We start from the raw sequence: 26,833 nt of genomic DNA, 5'->3' as shown, positions 1-26,833 counted from the left end.
CCACATCATCTCTCTGACACTGTGTCGGGGGCCGGGGGGGGGGAGAATTAATTTATATTTAAAATTTGAATAAATTTGCATAAGTTTACATAAATGAATATATTAAAGATGAACTTGAATGAATGAATGAAGGTCTTGCAGTAGCTCAAGGCCTATAAAAGGTTTTGCACAAAGCAAGGCTGGCCTTTCCTTTGCTGCCTCTGCTGCATCAGACATGAAACAGCAAGCAGCAGACGGAGCCCTCATCCCACAGCTCACACGAGAGGTCAAACAGTCACCTTCACACTGAGAGCAGTTGTGTCGGGCCAGTGCGGGCTCCAACAAATCTCCAGAGGGCCAGAGGCTCATTGGAGACTGGGGGCTCCCTGAGGGCCGCATGTGGCCTCAGGGCCGGGGTTTGGGCACCCCTGCTCTAGAGCCAAATGTTGGCATGAATGAGAGCCTGGATTCCTACCCACACCTATTCAGACATCGTTCCTGCACAGTTCATTATTCTTGATCATCCTGACTGCCAGGTTCAAAAACTAGCCTTGAATGTAGAACTGTACCGTTTTCTGACTCGCATATAATTTTTCATCTGCTGAAAATGCGTTGGATCTTCAACTGCGTGGAGAGAAGCCTCAAGATGTGTGGCAGAGCCACAGCTGAGTGGCATAAGAACATAAGAACAGCCCCACTGGATCAGGCCATAGGCCCATCTAGTCCAGCTTCCTGTATCTCACAGCGGCCCACCAAATGCCCCAGGGAGCACCCCAGATAACAAGAGACCTCATCCTGGTGCCCTCCCTTGCATCTGGCATTCTGACATAACCCATTTCTAAAATCAGGAGGTTGCGCATACACATCATGGCTTGTACCCCGTAATGGATTTTTCCTCCAGGAACTTGTCCAATCCCCCCTTAAAGGCGTCCAGGCTAGATGCCAGCACCGCATCCTGCGGCAAGGAGTTCCACAGACCGACCACACGCTGAGTAAAGAAATATTTTCTTTTGTTTGTCCTAACCCGCCCAATGCCATCACCACATCCTGTGGCAAGGAGTTTCACAGACCAACCACACACTGAGTAAAGAAATATTTTCTTTTGTCTGTTCTAACTCTCCCAACACCCAATTTTAGCGGATGTCCCCTGGTTCTGGTGTTCTGTGAGAGTGTAAAGAGCACCTCCCTATCCACTCTGTCCACCCCCTGCATAATTTTGTATGTCTCAAATATGTCCCCCCTCAGGCGCCTCTTTTCTAGGCTGAAGAGGCCCAAACGCCTTAGCCTTTCCTCATAAGGAAGGTGCCCCAGCCCCGTAATCATCTTAGTCGCTCTCTTTTGCACCTTTTCCATTTCCACTATGTCTTTTTTGAGATGCGGCGACCAGAACTGGACACAATACTCCAGGTGCGGCCTTACCATCGATTTATACAACGGCATTATAACATTAGCTGTTTTGTTCTCAATACCTTTTCTAATGATCCCAAGCATAGAACTGGCCTTCTTCACTGCCGCCGCACATTGGGTCGACACTTTCATCGACCTGTCCACCACCACCCCAAGCTCTCTCTCCTGATCTGTCACAGACAGCTCAGAACCTATATGTAAAGTTTGGATTTTTTGCCCCAGTGTGCATGTCTTTACACTTACTGACATTGAAGCGCATCTGCCATTTTGCTGCCCATTCTGCCAGTCTGGAGAGATCCTTCTGGAGCTCCTCACAATCACTTCTGGTCTTCACCACTTGGAAAAGTTTGGTGTCGTCTGCAAACTGTGCAACCTCACTGCTCAACCCTGTCTCCAGGTCATTTATGAAGAGGTTGAAAAGCACCAGTCCCAGGAAGCACCGGTCCCAGGAAGAGAGAAGAGGAAGAAGAAGGAGTGGGAGGAGCAGTGGGAGGAGCAAGAAGGAAAATATTAACAAAACAGAGAAGAAAGAAAATACTAAGACAGGAAGTGAAAATGGCTGAATAACAAGGGGAAATTTTTTTGTAGATATTAATGGATTGAATTCTCAGAAGTGAGGAATAGTCCATTAATTATGTCAAATCAAAGCAGATGTAAATGAAAACAAAGTTGGAATACAAATATTAAGATAATTAAAGTGGTATTAAGATAATTAAAGTGGTATCTTCTAAAGAGAATTTATATAAATTGTTTTATAGATGATATTTAATTACAAAGGAAGTAGCAAAAATGTACCCTGGGTTATCAAATAATTTTTAGATATGCAAAGAGATTGAGGGAATTCTTTATTGTATGTGGTGGATATGTGGAAAGTAAAGAAATATTGGGAAATATCTATTGTTACAAGAGATATTGAATTGTGTAGTACCATTCAAACCGGAAATATTTTTCTTAAATGTGATATCAGAAATTGAAGACCAATATAAGAAACATTTTATTGTACATATCGGTATAGCAGAAAGAATATTGTATGTGTAAAATTTGAAGCCTTTTATGATTGGATAAATAATTTTAGTTAAACAATATTGATTGTTTAGTTAAATCATTAATTAGTATAATGACAAATATGATAATTTTTGTATCAATGGTTATTTTTCTTTTCAGTCGTTGATTTCTTTTTTGGATTAAGACATGTTGTAATCTGTGGCCAATATTCTCATATATAACCTATGTAGTCCCAGCCCTAAATTTAACCCATTTTCCTTACCTGTTTCTGTAATAAATAAATAAACTTTAGGGCAGTTTAGAGGGCAGGAGGTCTAGTCTAGAGGGTAGAGCCTCCATTTGCCTGAAGATAACATCCACAAGGTCGCCAGTTCGAGGCCACCGGCACCGTGCGACCTTGAAGCAGCTGACAAGCTGAAGCCGAGCGATTCCATCTGCTCTGAGCGTGGGAGGATGGAGGCCAGAATGTGAAGCCAGATTGGAATGAAACACCTGAATGTAGTGGTTCTTGAAAGAAAGAACCTTCTTTCATTTGTAAAAATCCCTATGGGGATTTAAATAAGCCTGCCTATGTAAACCGCCTTGAATAAAGTCTTGAATAAAGACCAAGAAAGGCGGTATATAAACACCTGTGTTGTTGTTGTTGTTATTATTATTATTATTATTATTATTATTATTATTATTAACTTTGCACCAAAAAAAAAATAGGTGGTCATTGTGTCGAGCAGCTGCAGCTGGCCAGTCAGGTTCGCTTCTGATTTTTTTCCCCAACTGTAACTGAAATCAGTTGTGTTATAGGTTTTATACTTCAGTCAACTAGCACAGCAATTGTCAATTTTTTTCTCGTGGCACACTGACCTCTGTGGTCTTTCTCTATGGTCTTTGTCCCTTGTGATGTCACTTCCAGGCCCTGGTTGTCTCTTTTGGGTTCCACGGCTTTGTTTCTAGGCCAAATGTCTCTAGTAACAAATTGTCTGTCCCTCTTCTCTATCTGCAAAACTCCCTAATAAGCCTTAACAAGAACTTCTTTTGGGTGCTTTGTACAGAAGACAGTACAGGATACTGTACAGTAAGTTACATCTCCAGTTGCGTTTGGGCCTTGCATGACCATGAGTCTGCAGGACCATGACTGGGTGTGCCCTCCAGATATGCTATCTGGATCAGCTGAAAGACAGTTGCACAAATGCATGTGTCCAAGAGTCACATGTAAGTTCGTGAAAACATGGTTGCTGGTCAAGGTCCATCTTCATCTGACATACCATTGGGGCCACATCCAGTGGAGAGCCCTTCCCTTCAGGTGCTGCCAGTCCATCTACCATGAATGTTTGTCATTTAGTAACAAGGTTTCACTTGACTTCATCTTAGGTGCTCTGAAGATTCATGGAATGCCTAACAGTATTCCTGGTTCCTGGCCCTTGTTGGCATGGGCCAGAATGTCCTTCGTAGTGTCTCTGCTCCTCCATATTCCAGGGAGGGGGTCTCTTTCCAGTTCACATGTGATGTCTGCTGAGAACGGTTTTGTTTTGTTGCCTGCAGCAGCATTGTAGCTGTGCAGCTGGCTGTTCAGCAGTCTCCTGCACGTTCTCTTGGGTGTCTTGCAACTCAGCTGGGGTTTGTTTTTCTGCGGATTGCATCACAGCCAGGACCGAGTCTCGTCCTCTTGCGGTTTGGGGCTGTTGTTGACTTCCAGCCAAGATGACCAGTGCTAATAAGGGATGGGACCACAACGGAACACTAATTAGGATGTTTGTTTGCAAACACACCAGTATGAAAACAGAACTCAGGGCCCAGTCCTGTCCAACTTTCCAGCGCTGCTGAAGCTGTGCCAACCAGGCATGCTCTGCATTCTGAAGTGAGGGGTGGGAAGTCACTGAGGCTTCATCAAGGAAAGGGAATGTTTGTTTCTTACCTCGGGGCTGCATTGTGGTTGTATCCGTGCTGGAAAGTTGGATAGGGCAGGGCTCTTGGACTCCTTGATGTTGGCCTAGCAAACATGGGGTTTCTGGAATCCAGAGAATTGCTTGGGAAAAGTGCAGGAGGGTTGTTGCATTTTTAACCCAATTGATCACATTCCCCTTATTGCAAAAGTGAACTGTGAGGAGACACGTGGGGCACAAAGATGGGTGAGGGAGAAGTTTGGAGTGGGGTGGGTCATACCAGGGAAGGAGCTGATTAAGAGACACCCTGGATTGTTAACATGATCACCCTCCTCTCCCGTAAGCCATCTGGGGCCAAGGGCTGCACATGTGCTTGGCACTCATGTTGCTTTAGAGTGCTGGCAGTGGTGGTGCACCTGCGCAAGCCCACAGTCACCAAAGTTGGGAGGAGACGTGCATTTCTTTTCCTTAGTTCTGAGAGGGAGGGGGAACTGGGCTTGGAGTGGCCCTGCCACCCACTACCCCAACTGGCCAGACAGACCCTTCGAAAGAGCTGTTCAGGTGTGACTGGAAGCTGCCTTTTTGCTACAGGAAAAGTCATGGGCAGGTGGGCAGTGGATCAGAGGTGCACCCCTTCATTGTGACAGAAAATGGGAACCCTTATCTTGTGCCTGGTGCCCCTGAAAGGGCTCTATGAGAATAGTCAAGACCTGAGCGTATAAAGCTGCCTTCTGCCTGTCATGAATATGTGCAGTTCAGGCCTAGTAGCATTGCAAAGCTTGAACCAAAGTAACCCAGTAACATAGAATGGCTGGAATCCTAGCTGAAAGGTATTTACAACTCATGGAAGGTGATAAATGTAGCACCTCAGTAGCCAGAGAGGCGCCCAGGAATCCCCAGTGGGGAGGGAGAGAACTAAGAGAACTAGCATCCAGCCCACTTCAAGAAGATTCTGTCCCCAAGAGTTCTGATTGGGCAGTTTGAAATGAGTAGAGAGTCACACCATCCTCTTGGCAGGAGAAGTATAAGAACAAAGCCCAAAGGTGTGTCTTTTGCCTTTTGCCTTTTGCCTTCGTCTTTGGTCTTTTGGCGTGGGTGCACATCCTGCCCCAGGCCAGGACCATGTGGCCCCATAGGTAACTGAGGAACTACAAAAGATGCTGACCCAGGTGAGCATTAGAGAATAATAGAGTTAGCCAGTTAGCTTTGTTGTTTTATGCTGATATGTTTCCTAGAAGTTTTGTGCCTCTAGCATTTGCTGCCTTTTGTAACTTTTTATAACCCGATGTATTTAATAAAGTAGAAAATCTTTTTACCATGTTGGTTCATTGTCTGTTGGGGACAAAGGTTCAGAACCCTGCCTAGCCGTTCAGCAAGCTACCAAAAATCCTCATTGTGGACTAGAAACTTGAGGACTGAGACTTTAAGTAAAGAAAGTGCTCAGTGCCTACAAGGGATATAGTTAAGCCTAGAGGGTCTTGGTGTCCCTGGACTGAGGCACTGGCTCTTACAGGGTGGTGGCAGTACTACCGAACAGGGATCTTTGAGGGCTCAAGGGTTGAGAACCAACAACTCTGAGCACCCCAAAACCCTGGGAGTGAGCTCAAGTGTACGACACTGCCGAGCCTGCCTAACTCTGTCACCAGTGCAGACTGGCAGCCGTCCTCTGGAATTTCTGGCGGAGAGGGGTCTTGCGCACCCTGCCTGCTGAGGTTGCCAGAGATGGAAGCAAGAGGCTTCTGCATGCAAAGCAGGTGCCAGCTGCTGAGCAGAAAAACAAACAGATGACGTGTGTGGGGTGTCTTTGCCCACAGACCAGGCTCCTTCCAGCTTTTAAGTTCAACTGCCGGGAGGCTTCCCAGTTTGCTAGTTTTTTTATAAAGGTTTTATAAAGCTGCTTAGAAATCTGTGGGAATCGGTCAGTCTCCAGGGAAAAGGCACTCCAACCGCGGGAGAACAGCTGCCAAGTGTGCTTCTCCATGGATACATGGCAGCCTGAAATGCTGGTACAAACTTGGGCCACAGTCCAGCCCAAGTTGAGCACTTTGGAGTCCCATTGGTTGGAATGAGAGATGCTTGGGTGCAAATCTTGTTTGCTTGTTATAACTTAGACGCTATATGAGAATTAAAAATAAATGAGCTCTGTGCTTACCTAAAAATAAAGAAAAGTGACATGATGAAGGAAAGGGGGAGGGTTAATTGGGGAAAGGCAAGATGAGCAGATGTGTCCTAAAGCAGTGGTTCTCAAACCTTGTAGTACCGGGACCCACTTTTTAGAATGACAATCTGTCAGAACCCACCAGAAGTGATGTCATTAACCTGGAAGTAGTGTCATGGCTGGGAGTGACATCATCAATTTAGGCTTCAAACCTAAGCTGCGATCAACCAAAGGTCCCATCACTCAGTGTTACTTTGCATATCTCAGAATTCAAACATTCCAGCTCTGAAGTCAAAGCTGAATGCAGACCTGGGTCCTTCTCCAATCACACAGCCCCCCCCCCCACTTTTCCAGCATTCCACCTATTCAGGGCAAAGCACCCTGTCTCTCTCCCTGTATTTTCAGTTCTGTATTTTTAGCAGCAGCTGAGCTAGATGCAACATGACACACCTGAAATTGACTGGCAACCCGACCCACAGTTTGAGGAACACCTTCCAAAAGCATTTATTGAATATCTTGATGGAGGATGAGAATTGGATATCAATGGAAGAACATTCCAGTGGTCAGGAGTCCCAAGGGAAAAGGAATGTAGGCAGGGAATATAGAGGATAATCGTGAAAAACGGTTCTTGTAGGGTGAAGGATTTGAGATGATAGAGCAAAAAGGAACTGGAGTTTCTAGGAATTCACAGAAAAAGGAAACAATTGTTCTCCAAGATTCAGGGGAAGGATATGGCAGAATTACGACAAGCTCAAAATACTGTATTTGTTGTTTGAGCCTATCAAAATCCTCTGAAAAGCAGGTCACCGAAGACGACTGAAGGAAAATGTAAGAAATTGAAAACGTGGATTTACCTGGCTCCAGATCCATGAAATAGTCCACAGTGTGAACGTCCAAGTTTCATTCCCCTGATTTCAGTGCTGTCAGTACAAAAGAAACAGGCTTCTCTGTTATAGGCTTGAATTTGTCTACAGTAACAATGAGCTCATTGTATCTATTTCAAACTTTGGTCAAGAACCACAACAAAGATATTGCAGCCAATCAATGAAGTGAAATATTGAAGTGAAATATGAAAACTATCAAAATTCTATGGCGCAGTTGTTTACCTTGTAAACTCTATTTGGCTTTTCTCGTGCTACTAAAGAAGTAGCAGTCAGTAGAACAGAATAGATTTTAGCCAAGTTTTTTTAGCTCAAGAGTGTGCCTAACCTTTTTGTGCTGCTTTCTTCAAATTGTTGTCCCTCGGTGAGCCTGGTTTGTTACTTTTGGATTCTTCTTTACAGACATTAAGTATCTTGAGTCAGTTCTTCCTGTGACCACAGAGAAAGCATTCTATGATTACCTGCGCACGGTGGATGCATCCGAAGTCTCTGTCTTGTCTGTACCAGAAGGCTCTGTTGTCTTCTCCAAGGTAGGAATCACCAGGAGTGCTTTCTGGTAGTCTGATGTGTAACAGTGATATCTTAGTGCATGGTTTTCTGTCCAAATGGAGGAGCCATGCCTAGAGCATGAGACGTGAGGGCTTTTTCATCTGGCTGAAATGACTGCTTTAATATCCTGTGGAGCTTTTAAACTCCACTTTAAAGAACATGCTGGGAGGTTTTCAAGACTGATGGAGATTCCCGATCACTTGCAAGGAGTCTTAGTTCTGTGGCACAAAGCTGTTTCTGTTTCTCTGCCGGCAGGTACCATTATTGCAAGTGAAGGGTCCTTTGCTAGTGGTGCAGCTGCTGGAGACCACCTTGCTGTGTTTGGTGAACTATGCCAGGTGAAGATATGAGGGGTGGTTAAAGACATGCAGTTTTGCAGATTCTCTGTGCATTGGCTGACATCTGACTAGACGATCTTGACCTGAGACTGCCATTCATGTGTCTTAGTTCCTGGAACCTATACTGAGGGATGTGGGCAGGATTCTCCTGGAGACAGGTTAACAAAACTCTTATGTGGAAGTCTCTTTCCACATGTTGAGAGTAATGCGTGATGATGCTACTTGGAGGCAGTTAGTGGCAGGAGAGTAGTGGAGGAAGAGGGGCCTGCCTTTTTCTCCTGTTGTGGGCTTCCGAGAGGCAGCTGGTGGGCCCTGTGGGAAGTATACAATGCTAGACTAGATGGGCCCCCTTTGGCCCGATCCAGCAGAGCTTTTTCTTAGGTTCACATGCAGTTTGGTCCCAGTTCAAAAGCATCAGGTAGATGTCCTGCAGGCTTTCTGATTGCTGATGTGCCCTAAGTGTACAAATCCGTCTTCTAAGAAGGTGTTCCTCCCCAGATTTCAGCAGTGCATTAAGATGTACCACATGCACCTTTGTTCCCCCTGCCTTAAGAATCATCCAGCCAGTCCAAACCGTACCCTCATTTGCATCACTGCTGTGGATTAAGTGAATGGTGAGCTAATGAAACAAGCAGTTAATGTTCAACTGCATTTTCCTTCTGCAGCCTTGTAGCTACAAATGCTGCCAGGTTCCGGCTTGCAGCAGGTCCGGATAAGAAACTGATGGAGATGGGGCTACGTCGCGCTCAAGGTCCAGATGGGGGCCTCTCTGCATCCATGTATTCATACGTGGGAGGTAAGTTTGGTCTTGCCACCTGCCTGTTGCAGTCTCCTAGTAGTCCCCTCTTTTCTCACCCATTGCATCTTCTGCATTGACTCTACCTTGGCATAGCTCTCCGTCAGTCTTTATGTAAGGTCTTCACAGTCTTAGGCAGGAGATTCAATGGGAGGAGCCTGAGAGATATGGGGTGGAGCCTAATGGTGCCTGGCAGGCCAGAAGGTAGAGCCTAGCAGCTCAGGGGTGGAGCCTGATGGACATGAGAGAAGAAATAATAGCATCATGCCAAGCAGAAAACTAACTTGGCGTAAGAATACTGCATGCACTTTTCAACAAAACTTCACAATTGGTTTACAGAGAAAATGAAATGTTTATGCAAATCTTTCTCTCTGTATCAACTTGGTGGATCCAGATCTTATCTCATGAGACTGGCTCCAGCAAATAAAAAGCCGCTTTATAGCAGGAAAAGCAACACTACTCTGAACAGGCGGCTTGTTCCACGTTTGTGTTGACCCAAGAAATGATGCTTGGGCCTTGTTGATCTGCAGCATCTGTGGCCCAGTCTGTGCCCCAGAAGCAGAAAGTCTGAAATAGGTAGTCAAGGAGGAGGTGGAAAAGCATTCATGAGTGCACTCCCCTTTCCCCGTCCATGCAGTTCTGGGTGCGTGAGCAGGCTATACTATGCAACATCTCTGAATGCGAATCAACTCTCGAATCTGGTGGCCGTTGCCACATCTTGTAACAGCAACTTCTTCAAATCCATGATGCGTTGCATGGAGAAATGTGTTCTTGCTTGTCCAGATAATTCTGCCAATTAAATGTCATCTGATGCCCCTGAGAGCTTGTACTTGGAGAAGTTGAGAATGAAAGACTAGCAATTAGTTCCTGTGGGCTTCACGTTCAGCACACAGCACAATTAGCGTTGGAAAGGAAAGCGCCTAGGGAAAGTGGTGGGCACCTGGGGAAAGGAAGGGTCCCTCTTCCTGCCACCGCTGCATGCTGCTACTCTCCTCTCTGTTCCAGGTTTTGATTTTACCAGTAATGTCCTAGCTGGGAAACTCTACGGGATTCCAGTGCGGGGAACTGTCGCTCATTCTTATGTGTCATCCTTCACCTCTCTGGCTGAGGTGAACCCACGGGTTAGTATTGGGGAGAAGTGGTAGGAAGCCTTGTGTAAGGGACCCTGTTCTCCCAGGAGAAAAGGAGGTTTAGTGCTGGTGGGTCCTCTCAGATGGAAGGAGGGGTGTACTGACAACTGTGCAGGCCCTCAAGGTGAGAGTGTGTTGGGGAGAGGGTAGCTCAGTGCTTTGGTATCTGGGTTAGTGAGCGAGAGCAGAGCCCCCTTCCCCACACGCTCTCTAGCCTAGCTGTGGATGGAACTTGCTAGATGTGGTGGGAGAGGTAACTGAGCTGAGCCACCTTTTCAGTCTCCTTATTTTTCAAGATCTGGTTTAATAACCTCTTTAAGCCAGCATGTTTTGGCATTTTTCAAGATTGTGTTCTGAGGGACTTACTTAATGGTGCCTTTTGAACTGCACACATTTTGATCGTTGTGAACCACCATTAGTGAGGCTGACTCAGCCGTTACACACAGTAGGCTCAGTGCTGAGGGTCCACGATCCTTTTAGGGGCCCACGAAAATGTTTTAATTTCTTTTAAAAGCTGAAGGAATATGTATATGAAAATCTATTAAATTTTATCTAAAGCAGAAAAAAGTTGAAGCATTTAAAGTTATATCACAAATAACACAGGCCAACACACATTTTGCTTCCTTAAATGTTACACCAATTCCTGGGTATAATTGGGGTGCTGATTCCAAAAATGGCATCCATTTTGCCCTATCTAGTTTTGGAGACACGGCATAGCCTCTTAAGTGAATGGTTCAAGCAACTTCCTCATGAGGAAGCCTACACCATGGCTTTCTCATGAAGAAGCTACTTGAACCATTCACTAATGAGGCTATATTATATCTCCTAGATGTGATAGGTCATAACGGATGCCATATTTGGAATCGGCACCCCAAATTCATATCAAACCACCATAAAGTTTGGGAAAAACTTTTCTGACCCTCAGTTTTGTAGGCCTGTGTAATTTTTTATATTGGTATTATGGTGGGAGGGCCCACGAGGGTCATAATGAGGACCTGACCAATAGTGGCTGTTTGTTAAAAAAAGAAAGTAGCATAGAAGTTTACAAATAAACCACAAAGAGTCTTGCGGCATCTATAGAAACAGAGTTGTGAGCTTCAAAATGATCTGACCCAACCCCCTGCCAGTGCAGGCTATCCAGAAGTATAGCATCCCCCATAGGTAGCTGTCCAGACTCTGCCCCACAGTGTCCAGAGAGTCCAGTACCTTCCAAGGCAAGCTGTTCCACTACTGAACTGTTTGTACTGTGAAGCAATTCTTCCTATTGTTTAACCAAAACCTCCTTAGTTGTAAAGAAAATCATTTGTCCTGGTCTTGCCCTCCATAGCAACCAGGAACAAATCTGTTCATCGTCCATACGACAGCCCCTTGAATGTTCATAGATAGTTATCATGTCTCCTTTTAACTGTCTCTTCTCCAAACAAAATATGCCAAACTCCTTCCGTTCGTCCTCACAGGACATGGTCTCCATCCCCCTCACCCTCCTCTGGACTCACTCCTGTTGTCAATGTTCCTTTTAAACTTCAGCTCCTAGAACAGGGCGCAGTAATGCAGTATTCCAGGTGTGGTCTGACTGAAGCAGCGTTCAGCAATGTGCTGCTTCTTACGCTGTCTATATTATGCTTCTGCTGATGCAGCCTAGAATTGCATTTTGCCACCAGGTCATGGTGCTGGCTTGTGTTTAGCTTGTCATCTACAAAAACACTCAAATTTAGAGACAGATTTATTAATCTTAATAATAAAAGGCCCTTGATAATACTTAGCATTTTAGCACTTAGCAGATTGGTGGTTCTCAAACTTTTTAGCACCAGGACTGACTTTTTAGAATGACAATCTGTCAGGACCCACCAGAAGTGCAGTCATTTACCTGGAAGTGATGTCATGGCCAGAAGTGATGCCATCATTTTGAACTTCAAACCCAAGCCACAATCAGCCAAAAGTCCAATTACAGTGTGCTCGTGCTGTTATTTTGCATAGCGTGGAATTCAAACATTCCTGCTTGGAACTCAAGCAGAAGGCAGACTTGGATCCTTCTCCAACTGCACAGCCCTCCCCTCTTCTCAGAATCCCATCTTCCCACCTACTCAGGGCAAAGCACCAGGCCTCTCTCCCTCAGGGAGACTGCCCTGCCCAGCAGCTCTGGACCCTGTATTTTCAACTCTATATTTTCAGTGGTGGCTGAGCTAGGTGCTACATGACCCATCTTAAATTGGCTCACAACCCACCTAGTGGGTCCTGATCCACAGTTTGAGAAACACTGTCGCAGATAATACTTAGCACTTTCAGGCTGCACAAAGGGCTTCACATGTATTCTCTTGATACAGTTGTTAAAACAACCCTGTACAGCAGTGGTTCTCAAACTTCCCGGGCAATTTATTCCCAGGGTAAGTCTTTGTGGGGGCGAGGGCAGTGAAGCGATTCCCAGGATTGCTGCCCTGCAGGGGAAGGGGGGCTATTTTTAAACTAAACATAACTGCTCTCGTCCGGAGTGTGTGGGGAACCCTGTGGAGCGCTTCTAGATAGTGAAAATTGCAAGTGCAACGAAACAGGAAATTCCACTTCTGGTTTAATGGCTCTTGCAACTTTCACTATTTAGAAGCCGTGGGGAGCCCTGCAAGCGCTCCGCAGGGCTCCCCACACCCCCTGGACCCTGAGAGCACAAGTTTAAAAATAGCCACCCTTCCCCTGCAGGGGTGCGATGCTGGGGATCACCTCACTGCTTTCCCCCACCCCACCTCTTAAAGGGAACAGGGCATTGTTACACAAGCTGGTGGGTCACAACGCACCAGTTTGAGTACCACTGCAGAGTACAGTATTTGTATCCCCCTTTTGCAGAAAGAGGGACTGAGGCTGGGGGTGAAGGCTTGCCAGTGACCACCTCAGGAAGTCCAGGCAGAGTACAAGATGCTACCTGGGGAAGTCCTGATTCACAGCTCAGGGTCAGAGCCACTATGCTGCACCAGCACTTGAATGTTCATATTTAATAGCACCGCATCTTTATTTATTTGTTTTAAGATACTACTCTCAGGCCTTTCTGTTCCATCAATAAGATCCCCCTCCCAAGGACTCAGACAAACAAAATTTAAAGCAAAACAATACAATATCAAAAAAATCTGCTAAAGCATCACGACCCAGTAGAGGAAAACAGAAAACCAGAGCCACTTTATGAAAAGGAAGTGCAGGAATTTTATAACAGACAATAGGAAACATTTTTTACCCAGCATGCAACTCATTGCCACAGGATGTGGTGATGACGTCTGGCTTTGATGCCTTCAAAAGAGCATTGAACAAATTTCTGGAGGATAAGAGCATCACAGGTTATAAGAAATGATGAGTATGTGCAACCTCCTGACTTTAGAAGTAGGCGACCTTAGAATGCCAGATGGATGGGAGGGCACCAGGATGCAGGTCTTTTGTAACCTCTGTGCACCTGGAGGCATCTGGTGGACCACTATGAGATATAGAAAGCTGGACTAGATGAGCCTTTGCCCTGATCCAGCGGAGTTCTTCTTATGGGTACTGGCCATGCTGAAAGCGGCCCGTGTGAAAGTGATAACTATACCTGAACGCCTAGTTTCCACCAGGTATCCAAACATTGCCAGACCGCATTCCCAGGGCAAGCTTCCCAGGGCAGGGAACTTTTCAGTGTTGGGCATCCTGACCAAGCGGGTCCTAGATTGTGACCTGAGCAAGTTGGTGGAATCGTGTGAGAGGAGACAGTTTTTAGATATTCTGGCCACAAAGTTGGTAGCCCAGTCCTGCCTAAAAGAATTTAGGGATAATTTGGACCATAGGCCCAGAGTCCAAAGACCACAGCAAAGATGTCATCTCCATTTTTCTCCCACAGGACCTGCTACACCTGGGCAGAAAGGAGCCTGTGGACTTTCCATCCCTGGTGGAGACTTGGCTGAGCCGGGTTTGCCAATTGCTCCATGTCTCCCCAGAAAAGGTGAATGGTGGGGAGCTGGCAGCCTTTGTTTCCTATGCCATCACCTTCCCCCACAACTTCCAGGGACTGGTGGACACCTATTGCGTCATGAGGTAAGCCAAAACGTGACATTCTCGAGCTGCAGCCCCACTTTGAAGCCCAGCATTTCTGAATTGGGATTGCCTTGGGTTTTGTTGGGAAAGCTTTCATCCACTGGAGCCCAGTCCTATTGAGAAGTTCTCCTACAAGCGAATGGCGGCTTCCTGTTGGTTTCAGTAAGACTCACACAGAAGAATGACCTAGTGGGGTTGTATCCCTTGGGCCCTGTCCCTATGGGGAGAGTGTCGTACAGTCTGCAGTGGCAGCATAATGGGACTGGCCCTTACAGTGGAGCTGGCAAATGAGTTCTGAAGCAGCATTGCACACCCAGCCTTTGTAGTGCACTGAAACTGGTAGACAAGCAGCCCAATCCTAACTAAAACCTCTTCCCCCCCCCCCCGCACCGATGCAGGTGCACCAAAGCACTCTGAACTGTATCCTGTAATCCTGAACATTCGTTCCCTTACCTGGGAATAAGCCTCTGCTTTTTCAATAGGTCTACTCAGATCTGTGCCATCAGATACCTCTCCCTTCCTGCCCTTGAGAACCCCCCACTCCAACTTAGCAGCACCAGGGCGTCTTTGCAGGCTGCTGTCACACAGCCACTGCTGCTCGCCATTTCCAGCAGCAGACTGGCTGTGTGTAGCAGTGTGTCTCAGTTTGCGATAGAAAGGCTGCTGTGTCACGGGAATGCAGGTTCCAATGGAGCACGGTGTTTGAGTGCTGCTATCATTAAGCAAAGGGCAGTAAGAAAACCCCACCTGATGACCTTGCTGCAGATTTACAGCAAGCCCTGATCCCCACCCACCTGCCTGAGCTGAAGGAAAAAGCCTGGAGAGGATCCCCTGGCAAGTGTAGTTGCTGACAAAGGTCAACACCTTTGTCCAGCCCCCCTCCTTTGCTAATCTTCCCAGAACCTGCTTTGATTTGCATTTCTGAGACCCAAGCTCTTTTGAGGATTTCCTGTGAGGAGCGGCTGAGCTTTGAGAGGCTTTGTAGTTTAGAGAAAAGTAGACAGAAGGGGGGAAATGACTGATGTTTAGAAAACGATGCCTGGTGCGGAGGAAGTGTTAGAATGCAGTGTCCTTCTTTAATGGTATTCACAACCTTGAGTTGTGCTGCAGGTTGAGTACCCAGGGAACAGCCTGTTGTCCTTGATGGCCTTTGGGTCTGATCCAGCAGGGCTCTGCTGATATTCTGTTGCTCCTCCACTGCCTTCAGGAGCGGCATCCCAAACTTCTGTGCTGTAGCCCTTGCGCTCAATGAGCTGGGATACCGAGCCATTGGAGTGCGCCTGGACAGCGGAGACCTGACCAAGCAGTCGGTGGAGATACGGCACGTGTTGCAGACCTGTAGCAAGCAGTGAGTGCTGAACCACTATTACCTAACTCATTCCAGGTGGAAGGAGGAGTGAAGGAGATCATCATAAAGCTGGAAGGTGGGGGGTGGGGTGATGAAAGCATGCCTTTTTTGTTCCTAGTTGTAGCCAAGCCTGTGTGATTGTATTGGCTCACATTCATTCCTTGCTAATGGTTGCCTCTGTTTTATCCTCTCCCTCACGGTTGACATTTTGACTGTAAGCTCCTTTGGGCAGAGGCCTATACTCTTTGGCTTATGAATTTTGTAAGACTCGATATATGTTGATAGCACAATGTCATGTATCTTTGTAGGAGAGATCAGATGGGGGACACAGACCAGAAGGTGCTTGGGAGGACCCAGAAGGGGGAGTTTAAGCAGGACTGGAGGGACAGTGCGTGCTCTGGTCCTCCTCCCTAAGCTCCAAAAAGGGCAGGTGCTTTAAGGAATCCAGGAAGGGTCTGTGTACCTGCTCTCAGGGTTGGGGGAGCCAGATCATTTCACTAGAGACTGAAGTGGGATGCTTTGCATTCAGAATTTGCCCCCTCTTCTTTCTAGCTTTCAGCCATTTCTGTCCTTGTAATAATTGTTCACATTCTGCAAAAGCACACCTTGTGTACTCTGAGGGCTCAGTCCTATCCAATTTTCCAGGGCCAGTGCAGTGGTGTCAGGGGGGCATGCACTGCATCTTGTTGTGGGGAGGCAGTCACACAGTCCTCCTCAAGGTAAGGGAACATTTGTTTCCTTACCTCTGGGCTGCATTGTGACTGTACCCGTGCAGGAAAGTTGGATAGGATTGGGCCCTGAATGAGTTGTGCAAAACCCCTTGTGCAGGAAGACCTCTCCCTCTACAATCTACTTCATAACTTCATGAGGGTGAACTTGGCAGGGGATGGCAGGGTATCTAAGATTCTGAGGAGCAGGGCTAGGAAAGGCCTCGCTGCCTGAGATCAGATTGTACTGGGCTGGGTGAACCAGATGGGTTCTGTCTGGGGCAGCTCCGCTTACATCCTCCTGTACAGCTTTCAGATCCCATGGTTTGAAAACATTCCCATCACTGTGAGCAACGATGTCAGCGAGTGGAGCCTGGAGGAGCTGATGCAAGAGGTGCAGAATGGTTACTGGTGTGTGGGAGGGGGAGGTGGGGGTGAGGAAGTCTCGGTGATACATTGGCAAATGCCCCCGTTCTTTGGAGAAAGTAGTCCAACTGCTAATTGAAATTTATAGAGTCCACCTGAAGTGTCCAAAGTACACGTTTTTTATCTTAATAATTCTTACAACAGCCTTGTAAAGTAACCTACGTAGTTTATTATCCCGGTACTGCCCATTAGAGGCTGAGAGAAGGGATTGCCATAAATCAGTGGCTGAGTTGGGTCTAAGGGTCCTCCAGCTTGCAGCGCAAACTCTTAACCTGTCTACTCCACCTGGTTTTTTCAAGGCAGGCTTGGGGGTGAGGGTTCAAATAGATTCCATTCAGTTTCCAAAATGTAAATGTTATGTTGAAGCTTAGTAAAAAATATGCAATTCCCTTATCAGAAATGTGCAGAACTTCTTTGTCTTGCTGTGCCCTACCAGGGGAATGAAATTGACATGATTGGTGTCGGGACTCACCTGGTGACATGTCCGCTCCAGCCATCCCTGGGCTGTGTCTACAAGGTAATTGTGCCGGGATTCATACGAATGGGCAGGCAAGTTGGTTCCCAGATCATCTTCCTGCTGGTGCCAGCAGTCCCAAGAAGAGCAGTCTTGTACCCCTTGTGATTCTGAGGGAAATTTTGCAAGGATATGGGGCAGAACTGCTAACAGTTTGGGCAGCAAGGAAGGATTTGGATTGTGTTTCTGCTGGTCAAACATGCAGATTAGGCAGGTAACCCAGCATGGAACCCAGCAGCGAGTGGGTGAGTGTGTTTGCATTGCAGTACAAGAGCTGGAATGGTTAACCCAGCACATGTGATGTCATACAGATGCATTCTTGGGGTCATGGCAATAGAGAGTAATGCACTAGCAGTAGTCTTGGGCGCTAGAAGCCTTGTCCAGGTTTTTGTGCCTTTAGCAGAACTGCCTGCACCTTTCTGATCTTTATGACTAGAGACATGGTTTTTAAAAAGACTAGACAGCTTCAGGACTCAGGAACCTGCACTCCTTTCCTAACTGCCCCCTTTATAGTATGCTCCTAGCCTTGGGTCTGAAACAAACAAAAAAAACCAGCCTTCATCATTCAGCTTTCACATTGTCAAAATATAAGCTCCTCTTGGGAGTAATGTAAGCCAGCTGGTTGCACCATTGAAAACAAAATGGAAACAATTTAACTCCCTGGGTGCCTCTTTCGTCCCCATTCCCACTCTTGCCTCAAGGAAGGGCCATTAGCTTTAATATCCCATAATTGTGAAAAGTTGCTCTAACTTTAAAATGCATTCAGTCCCATCACTGTCTTAGGGTGCAATCCTATCCTGCTCTGGAACAGGCAAGCCAAGAGGCTTGTACTGTATCCAGCGCAGGATAGGGGCCAGAATCGGCTCAGCCAGAGGTAAGGGGAAACTTTTCCCCTTACCCCTGGGTAAGGCATCCTGGCCTCTATGGGTCTTCTCAGACGTGCGCCATCTCCTGAGGTGGCACAAGTCCGAGAAAGCAGAACGGCTTCAAGCCGCTTCGACCTCCCCGGGAATGGGGGTTGGGATCCAGCATAACTGCCAGCATCCAGCCCCACTTCTTGCTCCCTGTCCATCCCCAGGGCTGCCCACCTCCCCCTGCCCCGGAACCCTCCTGCCTCCTCCCTGCCCACCCCAGAGTGTTTCGTCAGCTGAGCTTGTCGGCCAAGCTTGTTCCAGCCTCCACAGGCCAGTGCACCTTCATGCCCCAACCTTGCCGACTCCCAAGGAGGCACAAACGCACATTGTGGCACATTTGTGACCTTCCTGGGCCGGCGCATGGGACTTGTGCTGCACATTGGATAACAGTCTCTATACCGGGGGTGGGCAAACTTTCAACTTTAGGTATCCTGGACCTTTAACAGCTGTTTAGAAGAGGAAATTTCAGCAGGTGAAGCTTGTCATCTCACAGATCTCACCCTAAAGTTGAAAGTTTGCCCACCCCTGCTCTATATAAATATACCCCTAACTTACCTCCTTGTAGGCCACTATATCTCCCCCTCACCTCTCCCTCATTGCTGCACACCAATGCCAGGCTTCTTTTAATGATCTGTCCCTCTGTAGTTGGTAGAAGTGAACGGCTGCCCAAGACTGAAGGTGACTGAGGACGAAGAAAAGATGACCATTCCAGGAAGCAAGGTGGTCTACAGGCTGTGGGATGCGACAGGTGAGAGGCTTTGCTACTGAGTCGAGGCTCTGTGTGGGGCCTCCCTTGAAGGCTGCCTGGCGTCCTTAAAGGTTGGTTCAAAATTCTGTAGCCCAGGTTTGGGTTGGTATAAGCCAGCAGGAACGTATTATTTCAACTTCTCTAGCTGCTGGCCCATTCCATGAACTTTCAAGGTGCTGGTTTTGACTGTTAAGCCGTAACAGGTTTGGGCCCAGAGCTTCTCAGGGGGAATATAGTCCTCTGGTATGTGTCCACTATGGGACTGTTTAAATATCAACCAGGATGTCCTGCTCTTGGTGCCCCTTTTCATGGATGATTAATGTTCACTAGGAGCACAGCTCTGCTTCGTGGCTTGTCTCCTTTCAGAGGGTGACCAAAACCCTTTCCATTCTTCCAGACCTTTGAGGAGGAGGCAGCCCATACTTATTTAGAACCGGGAAGAGAAACCCTGACAGAGGGCCCAACCCTTTCCAACTTTCCAGCACCGATGTAGCTGCAGTGCAGCCCCTAGGTAAGGGAAAAACATTCCTTTACCTTGAGGAGGCCTCTGTGCTTGTCCCCCCGCTGCAGGAGGCAGCACATGCCCCATTGACACAGCTGCATCAGCACTGAAAAGTGGGATAGGATTGGCCCCCTAAGCATTTTGTTGTATTTGTATATATTTTATGTTGAATAATTGAATTTTGAGAGGCAATATATAAATCTGTTTTTAAAAATGCACACAGACTACAGATTTCTTTGGCATCCCAGTCCAGCATAGTTTCTCTTCATGCAGAAGCAGCGTGAGAAACTGTGTCTGGGCTCCTGCCAAGGAGATTTTGCTGAGACAGGATTTTACAAGAGTGACCCATGAGTGTTGGCTCTGTTATTGCTGCTGCTGCTGCTGCTGCTGGGTGAAGTTCACTGGGCTGTTGGGTCGACATGGCAAAGTGAAGCCTCTGGTCTGTCTCATCTGGGGTGGACATTTCAGAACTCCACTAACTACTTGCCTGTATGTCCAAGCAAGTGACTAATAGGGCTTGACTCAGAGCCAGAGACCATCTTCCTGAACCAGGCCAGGGTCCATTCAGACCAGCTTCTTGCTTTGGGCTTCAATTTCTAGTTGTAGAATTTGTGAAGCTTTCTTTATGGAATTCTATGAGCAGCAGCCCTCCCTCACTTCTGCAGCAGCTGCCAGGTGCTGCCAGTCCTGCTGCGTTCTCATGCTTGCACCCCCTTGTGTTCCCAGGATTTCCATGTATGGATCTTATGGCCTTAGAAGAGGAGCCTCCGCCAAAGGCAGGGCAGGAGATTCGGTTCTGGCCTCTAGGAAGAACCAAGGAAGTTGGAAGGGTGACTCCTGCAGCAGTGGAAATCCTGCATCTCCTGTATCTGAAAGATGGGCAGGTGGGGAGAGAGCATTACTATTGTTTCTGTTTCCCACCCTTTTGCACACTGGGCTTCATATAGAATCCCCGGTGGTACAATCCAGAGACAGGTTTACTACCTTGGTGGGAAGAAGTCCCTTGCGCCAGCTGAAGAGTGTTGCAAAAGTTCCGTAAAGCACTTTTGCACCACTCTTTGGGGAGATAGGCTGGCCCATGGATGTGTGCTATCCTCCCCATGCTGACGCAGGCCCCAAGGACAGGTGAGTTTGCTCCAGTCAAGCTCGGCTGGCGTGGGGACTTGGGGGAGTGTGGGGAGGGTGGGGAGGAGGCATGAGGGAGGCATTTTGGGGTGGGGGGAGAGCAGGCAGGGAGCAGAAGGTGAGGCCATGATCCAGCACTTATGCTGGGTCCTCATCCTGTTCCCAGGCAGCCTGGACCAGCCCCGGGCTGCTTGAATTTGCGCTACTGATTTAGGTGGCATGGATCTAACATCTATACTGGGTAAGATGGTGGAATGCCTCATCAAAGATAGGATCTCAAAACACATAGACGAACAGGCCTTGCTGAGGGAGAATCAGCATGGCTTCTGTAAGGGTAAGTCTTGCCTCACAAACCTTATAGAATTCTTTGAAAAGGTCAACAGGCATGTGGATGCGGGAGAACCCGTGGACATTATATATCTGGACTTTCAGAAGGCATTCGACACGGTCCCTCACCAAAGGCTACTGAAAAAACTCCACAGTCAGGGAATTAGAGGACAGGTCCTCTCATGGATGAGAACTGGTTGGAGGCCAGGAAGCAGAGAGTGGGTGTCAATGGGCAATTTTCACAATGGAGAGAGGTGAAAAGTAGTGTGCCCCAAGGATCTGTCCTGGGACCGGTGCTTTTCAACCTCTTCATAAATGACCTGGAGACAGGGTTGAGCAGTGAGGTTGCACAGTTTGTAGATGACACCAAACTTTTCCAAGTGGTGAAGACCAGAAGTGATTGTGAGGAGCTCCAGAAGGATCTCTCCAGACTGGCAGAATGGGCAGCAAAATGGCAGATGCGCTTCAATGTCAGTAAGTGTAAAGTCATGCACATTGGGGCAAAAAATCAAAAGTTTAGATATAGGCTGATGGGTTCTGAGCTGCCTGTGACAGATCAGGAGAGAGATCTTGGGGTGGTGGTGGACAGGTCGATGAAAGTGTCGACCCAATGTACGGCAGCAGTAAAGAAGGCCAATTCTATGCTTGGGATCATTAGAAAAGGTATTGAGAACAAAACGGCTAATATTATAATGCTGTTGTACAAATCTATGGTAAGGCCACACCTGGAGTAATGTGTTCAGTTCTGGTCGCCGCATCTCAAAAAAGACATAGTGGAAATGGAAAAGGTGCAAAAGAGAGCGACTAAGATGATTACGGGGCTGAGGCACCTTCCTTATGAGGAAAGGCTACGGCATTTGAGCCTCTTCAGTCTAGAAAAGAGGCGCCTGAGGGGGGACATGATTGAGAATTCAAAATTATGCAGGGGATGGACAGAGTGGATAGAGAGATGCTCTTTACACTCTTGCATAACACCAGAACCAGGGGACATCCACTAAAATTGAGTGTTGGGAGAGTTAGAACAGACAAAAGAAAATATTTCTTTACTCAGCGTGTGGTTGGTCTGTGGAATTCTTTGCCACAGGTTGTGGTGATGGCGTCTGGCCTGGGTGCCTTTAAAAGGGGATTGGACAAGTTTCTGGAGGAAAAATCCATTACGGGTTACAAGCCATGATGTGCATGTGCAACTTCCTGATTTTAGGAATGGGCTATGTCAAAATGCCAGATGCAAGGGAGGGCACCAGAATGAGGTCTCTTGTTATCTGGTGTGGTCCCTGGGGCATTTGGTGGGCCGCTGTGAGATACAGGAAGCTGGACTAGATGGGCCTATGGCCTGATCCACTGGGACTGTTCTTATGTTCTTATGATCCCAGAAGCCCCATTGGGGCTGCTGCAGTGTTCGCCAGGGTAAGGGGAATTTTTTCCTCTTGCCCCAGGTTGGCCGGCAGTTGGCCCCAAACTTGTGCTGGATACAGTGCAGGCCCACTGGCTTGCCTGTTCTACCGCAAGATAGGATTGAGCTGCCTCATATCATGGATTATCAAGATAGGATTGAGCTGCCTTTTATATCATGATTATTATTTTGTGAATATTTACGCCACCTTTCTCCCTTTGGCAGACTTAACATGACTTACACCAACTAAAAGTATTTTTCAATTCTTTAAAAACCAGTATTTATATAGTCTGATAACCAGTCATAGATGGTTTCCTTTTGTCTCCCCTGCATCTTGTTCCTGACTTGAGTCTTCAGGATATAAGCCCAACTGAGAAATAAATAAAATAGGCTGTGTCTCATCAAAGTTCTTGTTTGGGAGCCTTTTGTGTAGAACAGGCTGGTTATCAGACTATATAAATACTGTGGTATTTATAACTGATAAATGTTTTTAGTTGGTGTAAGTCATCTTAAGTTCGCCAAAGGGGGAAAGGTGGGATCGATTTTCATGGAATAATAAACATTTTATAAAACTAAGGCCCTCAAGTCTGAGGTAATAAACCTGTCTCTTGGTTGTGCCACTGGGGGCTTTCATGAAAGTATTCCTACACGCAGGACACTAGCATGTCAGGACAAGAGGGACTAGCTTCATTTTCATTCTGATGGGCTAGCTGTCTACTTACAGAGGTCTTTAGGGGGAGAATTTAGTTATCCACCCTGATAAAGGCGAGACACAGGTTTCTCCTCCATGGTTTGTGAGAAGTAAGAACTCTGGGCGTGTGTGTGAAAATATTCAGGAGAAAGCTAACTGTGTGGGGGGCGAAATGGATATTATTTGTTTAGTGTCTGTGAAAAACGTGGGAGCCTCTGCGCTGTGAGCAACAAGAAGACAGTGTTAATGGTGCAAGTGTGGAAGAGGCAGCTGTTGGAGGGACTGGGAAAAGCCCTTTGCAGCCTTGGGGCTCTCTTTGAGGAACAAGGCTAGATATTCACCTAAAGACCTTGTCTTCTGCCTTTTCCACCACTGCTGCGAAGGTCTGCCAGTCGCTCCCCAGCCTGCTGGAGACCAAGAAGCATGCCCAGGCCTCCTTGAGCAAGCTCAGTTCCGTACATAAGCGACTGCAGGCTCCAGAAGCCTACCAGGTACGTGTGGGGGCTCAGTTCTTGGGCTTCAGATTCTTGGGAGTCCCATATCACCTTTCACCCCAACTCACATGCAAGTTACAATTGGGATCTAAATTTCTCTGTTGTTTCACGTCTGCAGAGTTCATTCCTTGCTCCAAACTTCAGCCTAAAGTTTGCTGTTGTGTGCCTCCTCAGGAGGGGCTGCATTTCAGGGACAGACTTTTTTAGTTACTTGGGTGTAATAGGTGGGGGCCATGAGCAGAGGATAGGAAAAGTGTGGGTATGCAGGATCCCATTCTCTGCTGCATTTACACCAGTTGTCTGCGCTATGAAGAACTTGTCACCCAAGCCACAAGAACAATATATGAACCAGCAGGATATGGAGTCAGAAGCCCCCAATTATTGACTTCATCTGCTTGTAGGCAGAGGCCTTTCCCATTGTCTGCTGTCTGAAGCACCTTCACCAGCGAATGAATCTGGGACCCTTGGCATGTGAAACGGGTGCTGTGCCACTGAGCTACCGCTCTTCCTGTCAACTTTCACTATATGTTGTTTTCTCCCATTCTCAGGTCGCTATGACAGAAAAGCTGCATTTGCTTCTCACCACTCTTCAAAGAAACAGCCAGTGAATCACCTTTCATGCTTGGAGTCAGACAAGCATCTCTGGCCCAGACACAGAAACCTTGGCAGCTAGAGCCTATATAAGTGCACCACCTTTGTGCCTTCTTTTACTTAAGAACCTAACGTTTTGCTTTTGAGAATGTTATGTATGATGGTGGGCCATAGCTAGGACTCTGCTTGTCTCTCACCTTGCCAGGCAAATGTGGGACTCGGGTGGCTGGCACAGAACATGGCATCCTGTAAACAAGGAGTTTTCTACCCCAGTTTGCAGCAGGGGTAGGCTAAACCTGTACTGGCCCTTGTGAAACAGGAACATGCAGAAAACAATTGTATAACCTCATCTCCTGCCGTGGTGATCAACAGGCTGCTCCTGGGAGAAGAATTGGCAATAAGAATTAGGAGGGTGATCAGAGATTTTATTGTGAGTAGGAAGACTGGAATAACATAATGTAAAAACCTACAGGAAGGTGCCCTGATTACTAGTGCTGCTGAATTTTATACATGTGTCAGCAGGTCAGATTATATGTATGATCCCCAATTTAATTTTTTTTTTGGTAACCAAGTTGCCCATCCTCCAGGTAAGAAGGATGATTGGTCTGGACACACCAATAATTTTTAGACTTGATCTAAATTATTCTAATACAATGCCAATAAATAAATAGTGCTAACGCTTATTCTGGATTTCAGTGTGCTGCTGTATGTGTCTTGCTTATCTTGAAGTATAGATGAGAATCTCAGCTGCTACATCTGACTATCTGGGGTGTGGCTGATGCTGTGAACTGGATAACTGCTCTCCTACTGGAAGCCTAGAAGTAGATGGACAGTTGAGCAAATGAACAAGACTCAAATTCACAACTGATGAACAAAGAGTGGGAGGAGAAAGTCAAACAAGTGAGGGTCTAGTCCTGACCAATCTTCCAGTGCTGGTGCTGCTGTGCCAATGGGGTATGTACTGCTTCCTGTGTTGGGAAAGCAGTCACAGAGGCCTCCTCAAGGTATGGGAACATTTGTTCTCTTACCTTGGGGCTGCACTGGTGCTGGAAAGTTGGATAGGATTGGGCCCTGATTCACTCCTGGAGGACAAACCTCTCGCTGGGGAAACGGCAACTCCATCTTCCCAGGCAGGCACTATTAACCCTTTGTGTGTGCACATGCACAAGATGCTGAGGCCAAGTGAGGAAAGGCTGCAATCTTGTGAGCTCTGCTTGTGAGTTTCCAGAAGTTGATAGAAGACAGAAAACAGACTAGAAGACTAGATAGAAGTCTAGAAGATAGTCTAGAAGACTAGATAGAAGATAGACTAGAAGACAGAATACTGAATGAGGGCAAGCAAAACATGTTCTTTTTAGTCAAGCTGGAAACCTTGCAAATCTGGTTTGCGTCTTGTGCATTTCCAGTACAGAACCCTTTCCCCAAAGCCAGTTGGTTACGGTGTACAAAAAGGCCACAGTTGAAACGGAGGCCATTTTTTCAAAAGCAGCTGGGTACTGGTGGGGGAGGGGAGCAGTGCTATCCAGAGAGAAGGAGTTCTTGAGTGTATTAGGATACCACCCAAAACATACAGGGGAACCAGGGCCAGTCTCCTGGTGCCTGCGGAGATGTACCAAATGCTGCCCCCTTATCTGGTGAGGTTCCTTCCCTCTGTCCCTCCAACACTGTTGTCTGCCACTCTTCTTTTTCATTCGGACGGGCTAGCTGTCTACTTGCAGAGATCTTTATGGGGAGGCTTTAGTTGCAATTCACTCTGATAAAGGTGAGACACAGGTTCTGCTGTGCCCCCCCCTTTTCTAATCCAGAGAGTGGGAGAAGAAACAGTGAAGATGAGCAGATGGATGGAAGTGAGGGGGGGGGTGGCCTGCCAACCTGTCGCCTGAGGCAGTAGCTTCAGTTGGCCTCATGGGTGAGCCAGTCCCAAGGGGGATCTTCCACCTCTTGGAGGGTTGGACCTCGCAGGAACCTCTGCAGGCACCATCCACAGCCTGTGCTTAGGCTGCCATTTCTGTTTTGTTACCTGGGAGAGGGAAACATGGTCAGGCCTTCAATGCCAACTCCTTACAAGAAGCTCATGTAGAGAGTCTTCTCAGGCACCCTCACCTTTTCATGCCCCTTCCTCTTGGCGGCTCTCCAGCAACACTGCAAGCTTTCGAGCACAGGAACTGGCTCTGACGGAATTATGCACGACATGGAGAGAGAAGCTTTTCTCCCTATATTGCAAGACTGGAATGGGGGGGAGGCAGAGTTGGTGGTTTCATTGAAACGGATTGGCAGGAGATTTAGGATGGACAAAAGGAGGTACTTCTTCACAGTGCATATAAATAGAACCTCAGACGCTACCTAGATTCTGGGTTTTTTTAGTTGCAGAGTTTTATGTGGAGAAGTGTTGAAATACATCATTTCCCTACTTGCAGAATGCAGTGGCTCCATCTATTCTCTCTTCCTTCTGCTGTAGACCAGGTCTTGGAAGGCTTGCAGTTGAGCATGTGAAAAGCAGTTGCTCTGTGCAAGGGTGGGCATTGGTGAGTGCTAAGGCGAGAAGGAGCCCCCTAAACACACCAGTGCCTTCCAATCTGGTCTCACCTTTGGAGCAGTACTTGTGTCTAGAAAGGTAGCTGTCCTGGGGCTGCTGCTGCCACTACACAATGTAGCATAACAGGTGGCCACTTGAGGGGTGTGGGAGGGTTCCACTTCACAATCAGCTGGACCACCACAGGAAAGAGAATGCTGGACTAGGCGAGCCTTTGGCCTGATCCAGCAGGGCTCTCTTCCTGTTCCTAATAGCTGAAGTGGGAGGATGTTCCCATCTGCAGTGTTTGTACACGCCACAATGCTACACCAGCTCTAAGAGCTACAGGTTCTGTCGTTCTGTGGAGCTACAGCTCTAAG

At 47.2% G+C, this 26,833-nt stretch overlaps 1 protein-coding gene across 1 annotated transcript in view; it reads left to right on the top strand.

Annotated features, from left to right (window-relative positions):
* The window catches only part of NAPRT (nicotinate phosphoribosyltransferase), a 28,771-nt gene extending 4,147 nt beyond the window's left edge, over positions 1–24,624 (top strand). The window contains exons 2-13 of the mRNA XM_066623704.1: positions 7,710–7,837; positions 8,112–8,194; positions 8,860–8,990; positions 9,996–10,111; positions 13,968–14,161; positions 15,369–15,509; positions 16,526–16,610; positions 17,079–17,159; positions 18,716–18,818; positions 20,047–20,204; positions 23,240–23,347; positions 23,899–24,624. Coding sequence (XP_066479801.1) covers positions 7,710–7,837; positions 8,112–8,194; positions 8,860–8,990; positions 9,996–10,111; positions 13,968–14,161; positions 15,369–15,509; positions 16,526–16,610; positions 17,079–17,159; positions 18,716–18,818; positions 20,047–20,204; positions 23,240–23,347; positions 23,899–23,958 — 1,388 coding nt within the window. The 3' untranslated portion in view covers positions 23,959–24,624. The remainder of the gene's footprint in view (positions 1–7,709; positions 7,838–8,111; positions 8,195–8,859; positions 8,991–9,995; positions 10,112–13,967; positions 14,162–15,368; positions 15,510–16,525; positions 16,611–17,078; positions 17,160–18,715; positions 18,819–20,046; positions 20,205–23,239; positions 23,348–23,898) is intronic.
* The last annotated feature ends 2,209 nt before the right edge of the window (positions 24,625–26,833 follow it).

Source organism: Tiliqua scincoides, chromosome 4, assembly GCF_035046505.1.
Source record: "Tiliqua scincoides isolate rTilSci1 chromosome 4, rTilSci1.hap2, whole genome shotgun sequence".
NCBI classification, from domain to species: Eukaryota; Metazoa; Chordata; class Lepidosauria; order Squamata; family Scincidae; genus Tiliqua; species Tiliqua scincoides.
This window is presented reverse-complemented; position numbering and strand designations above follow the sequence as displayed.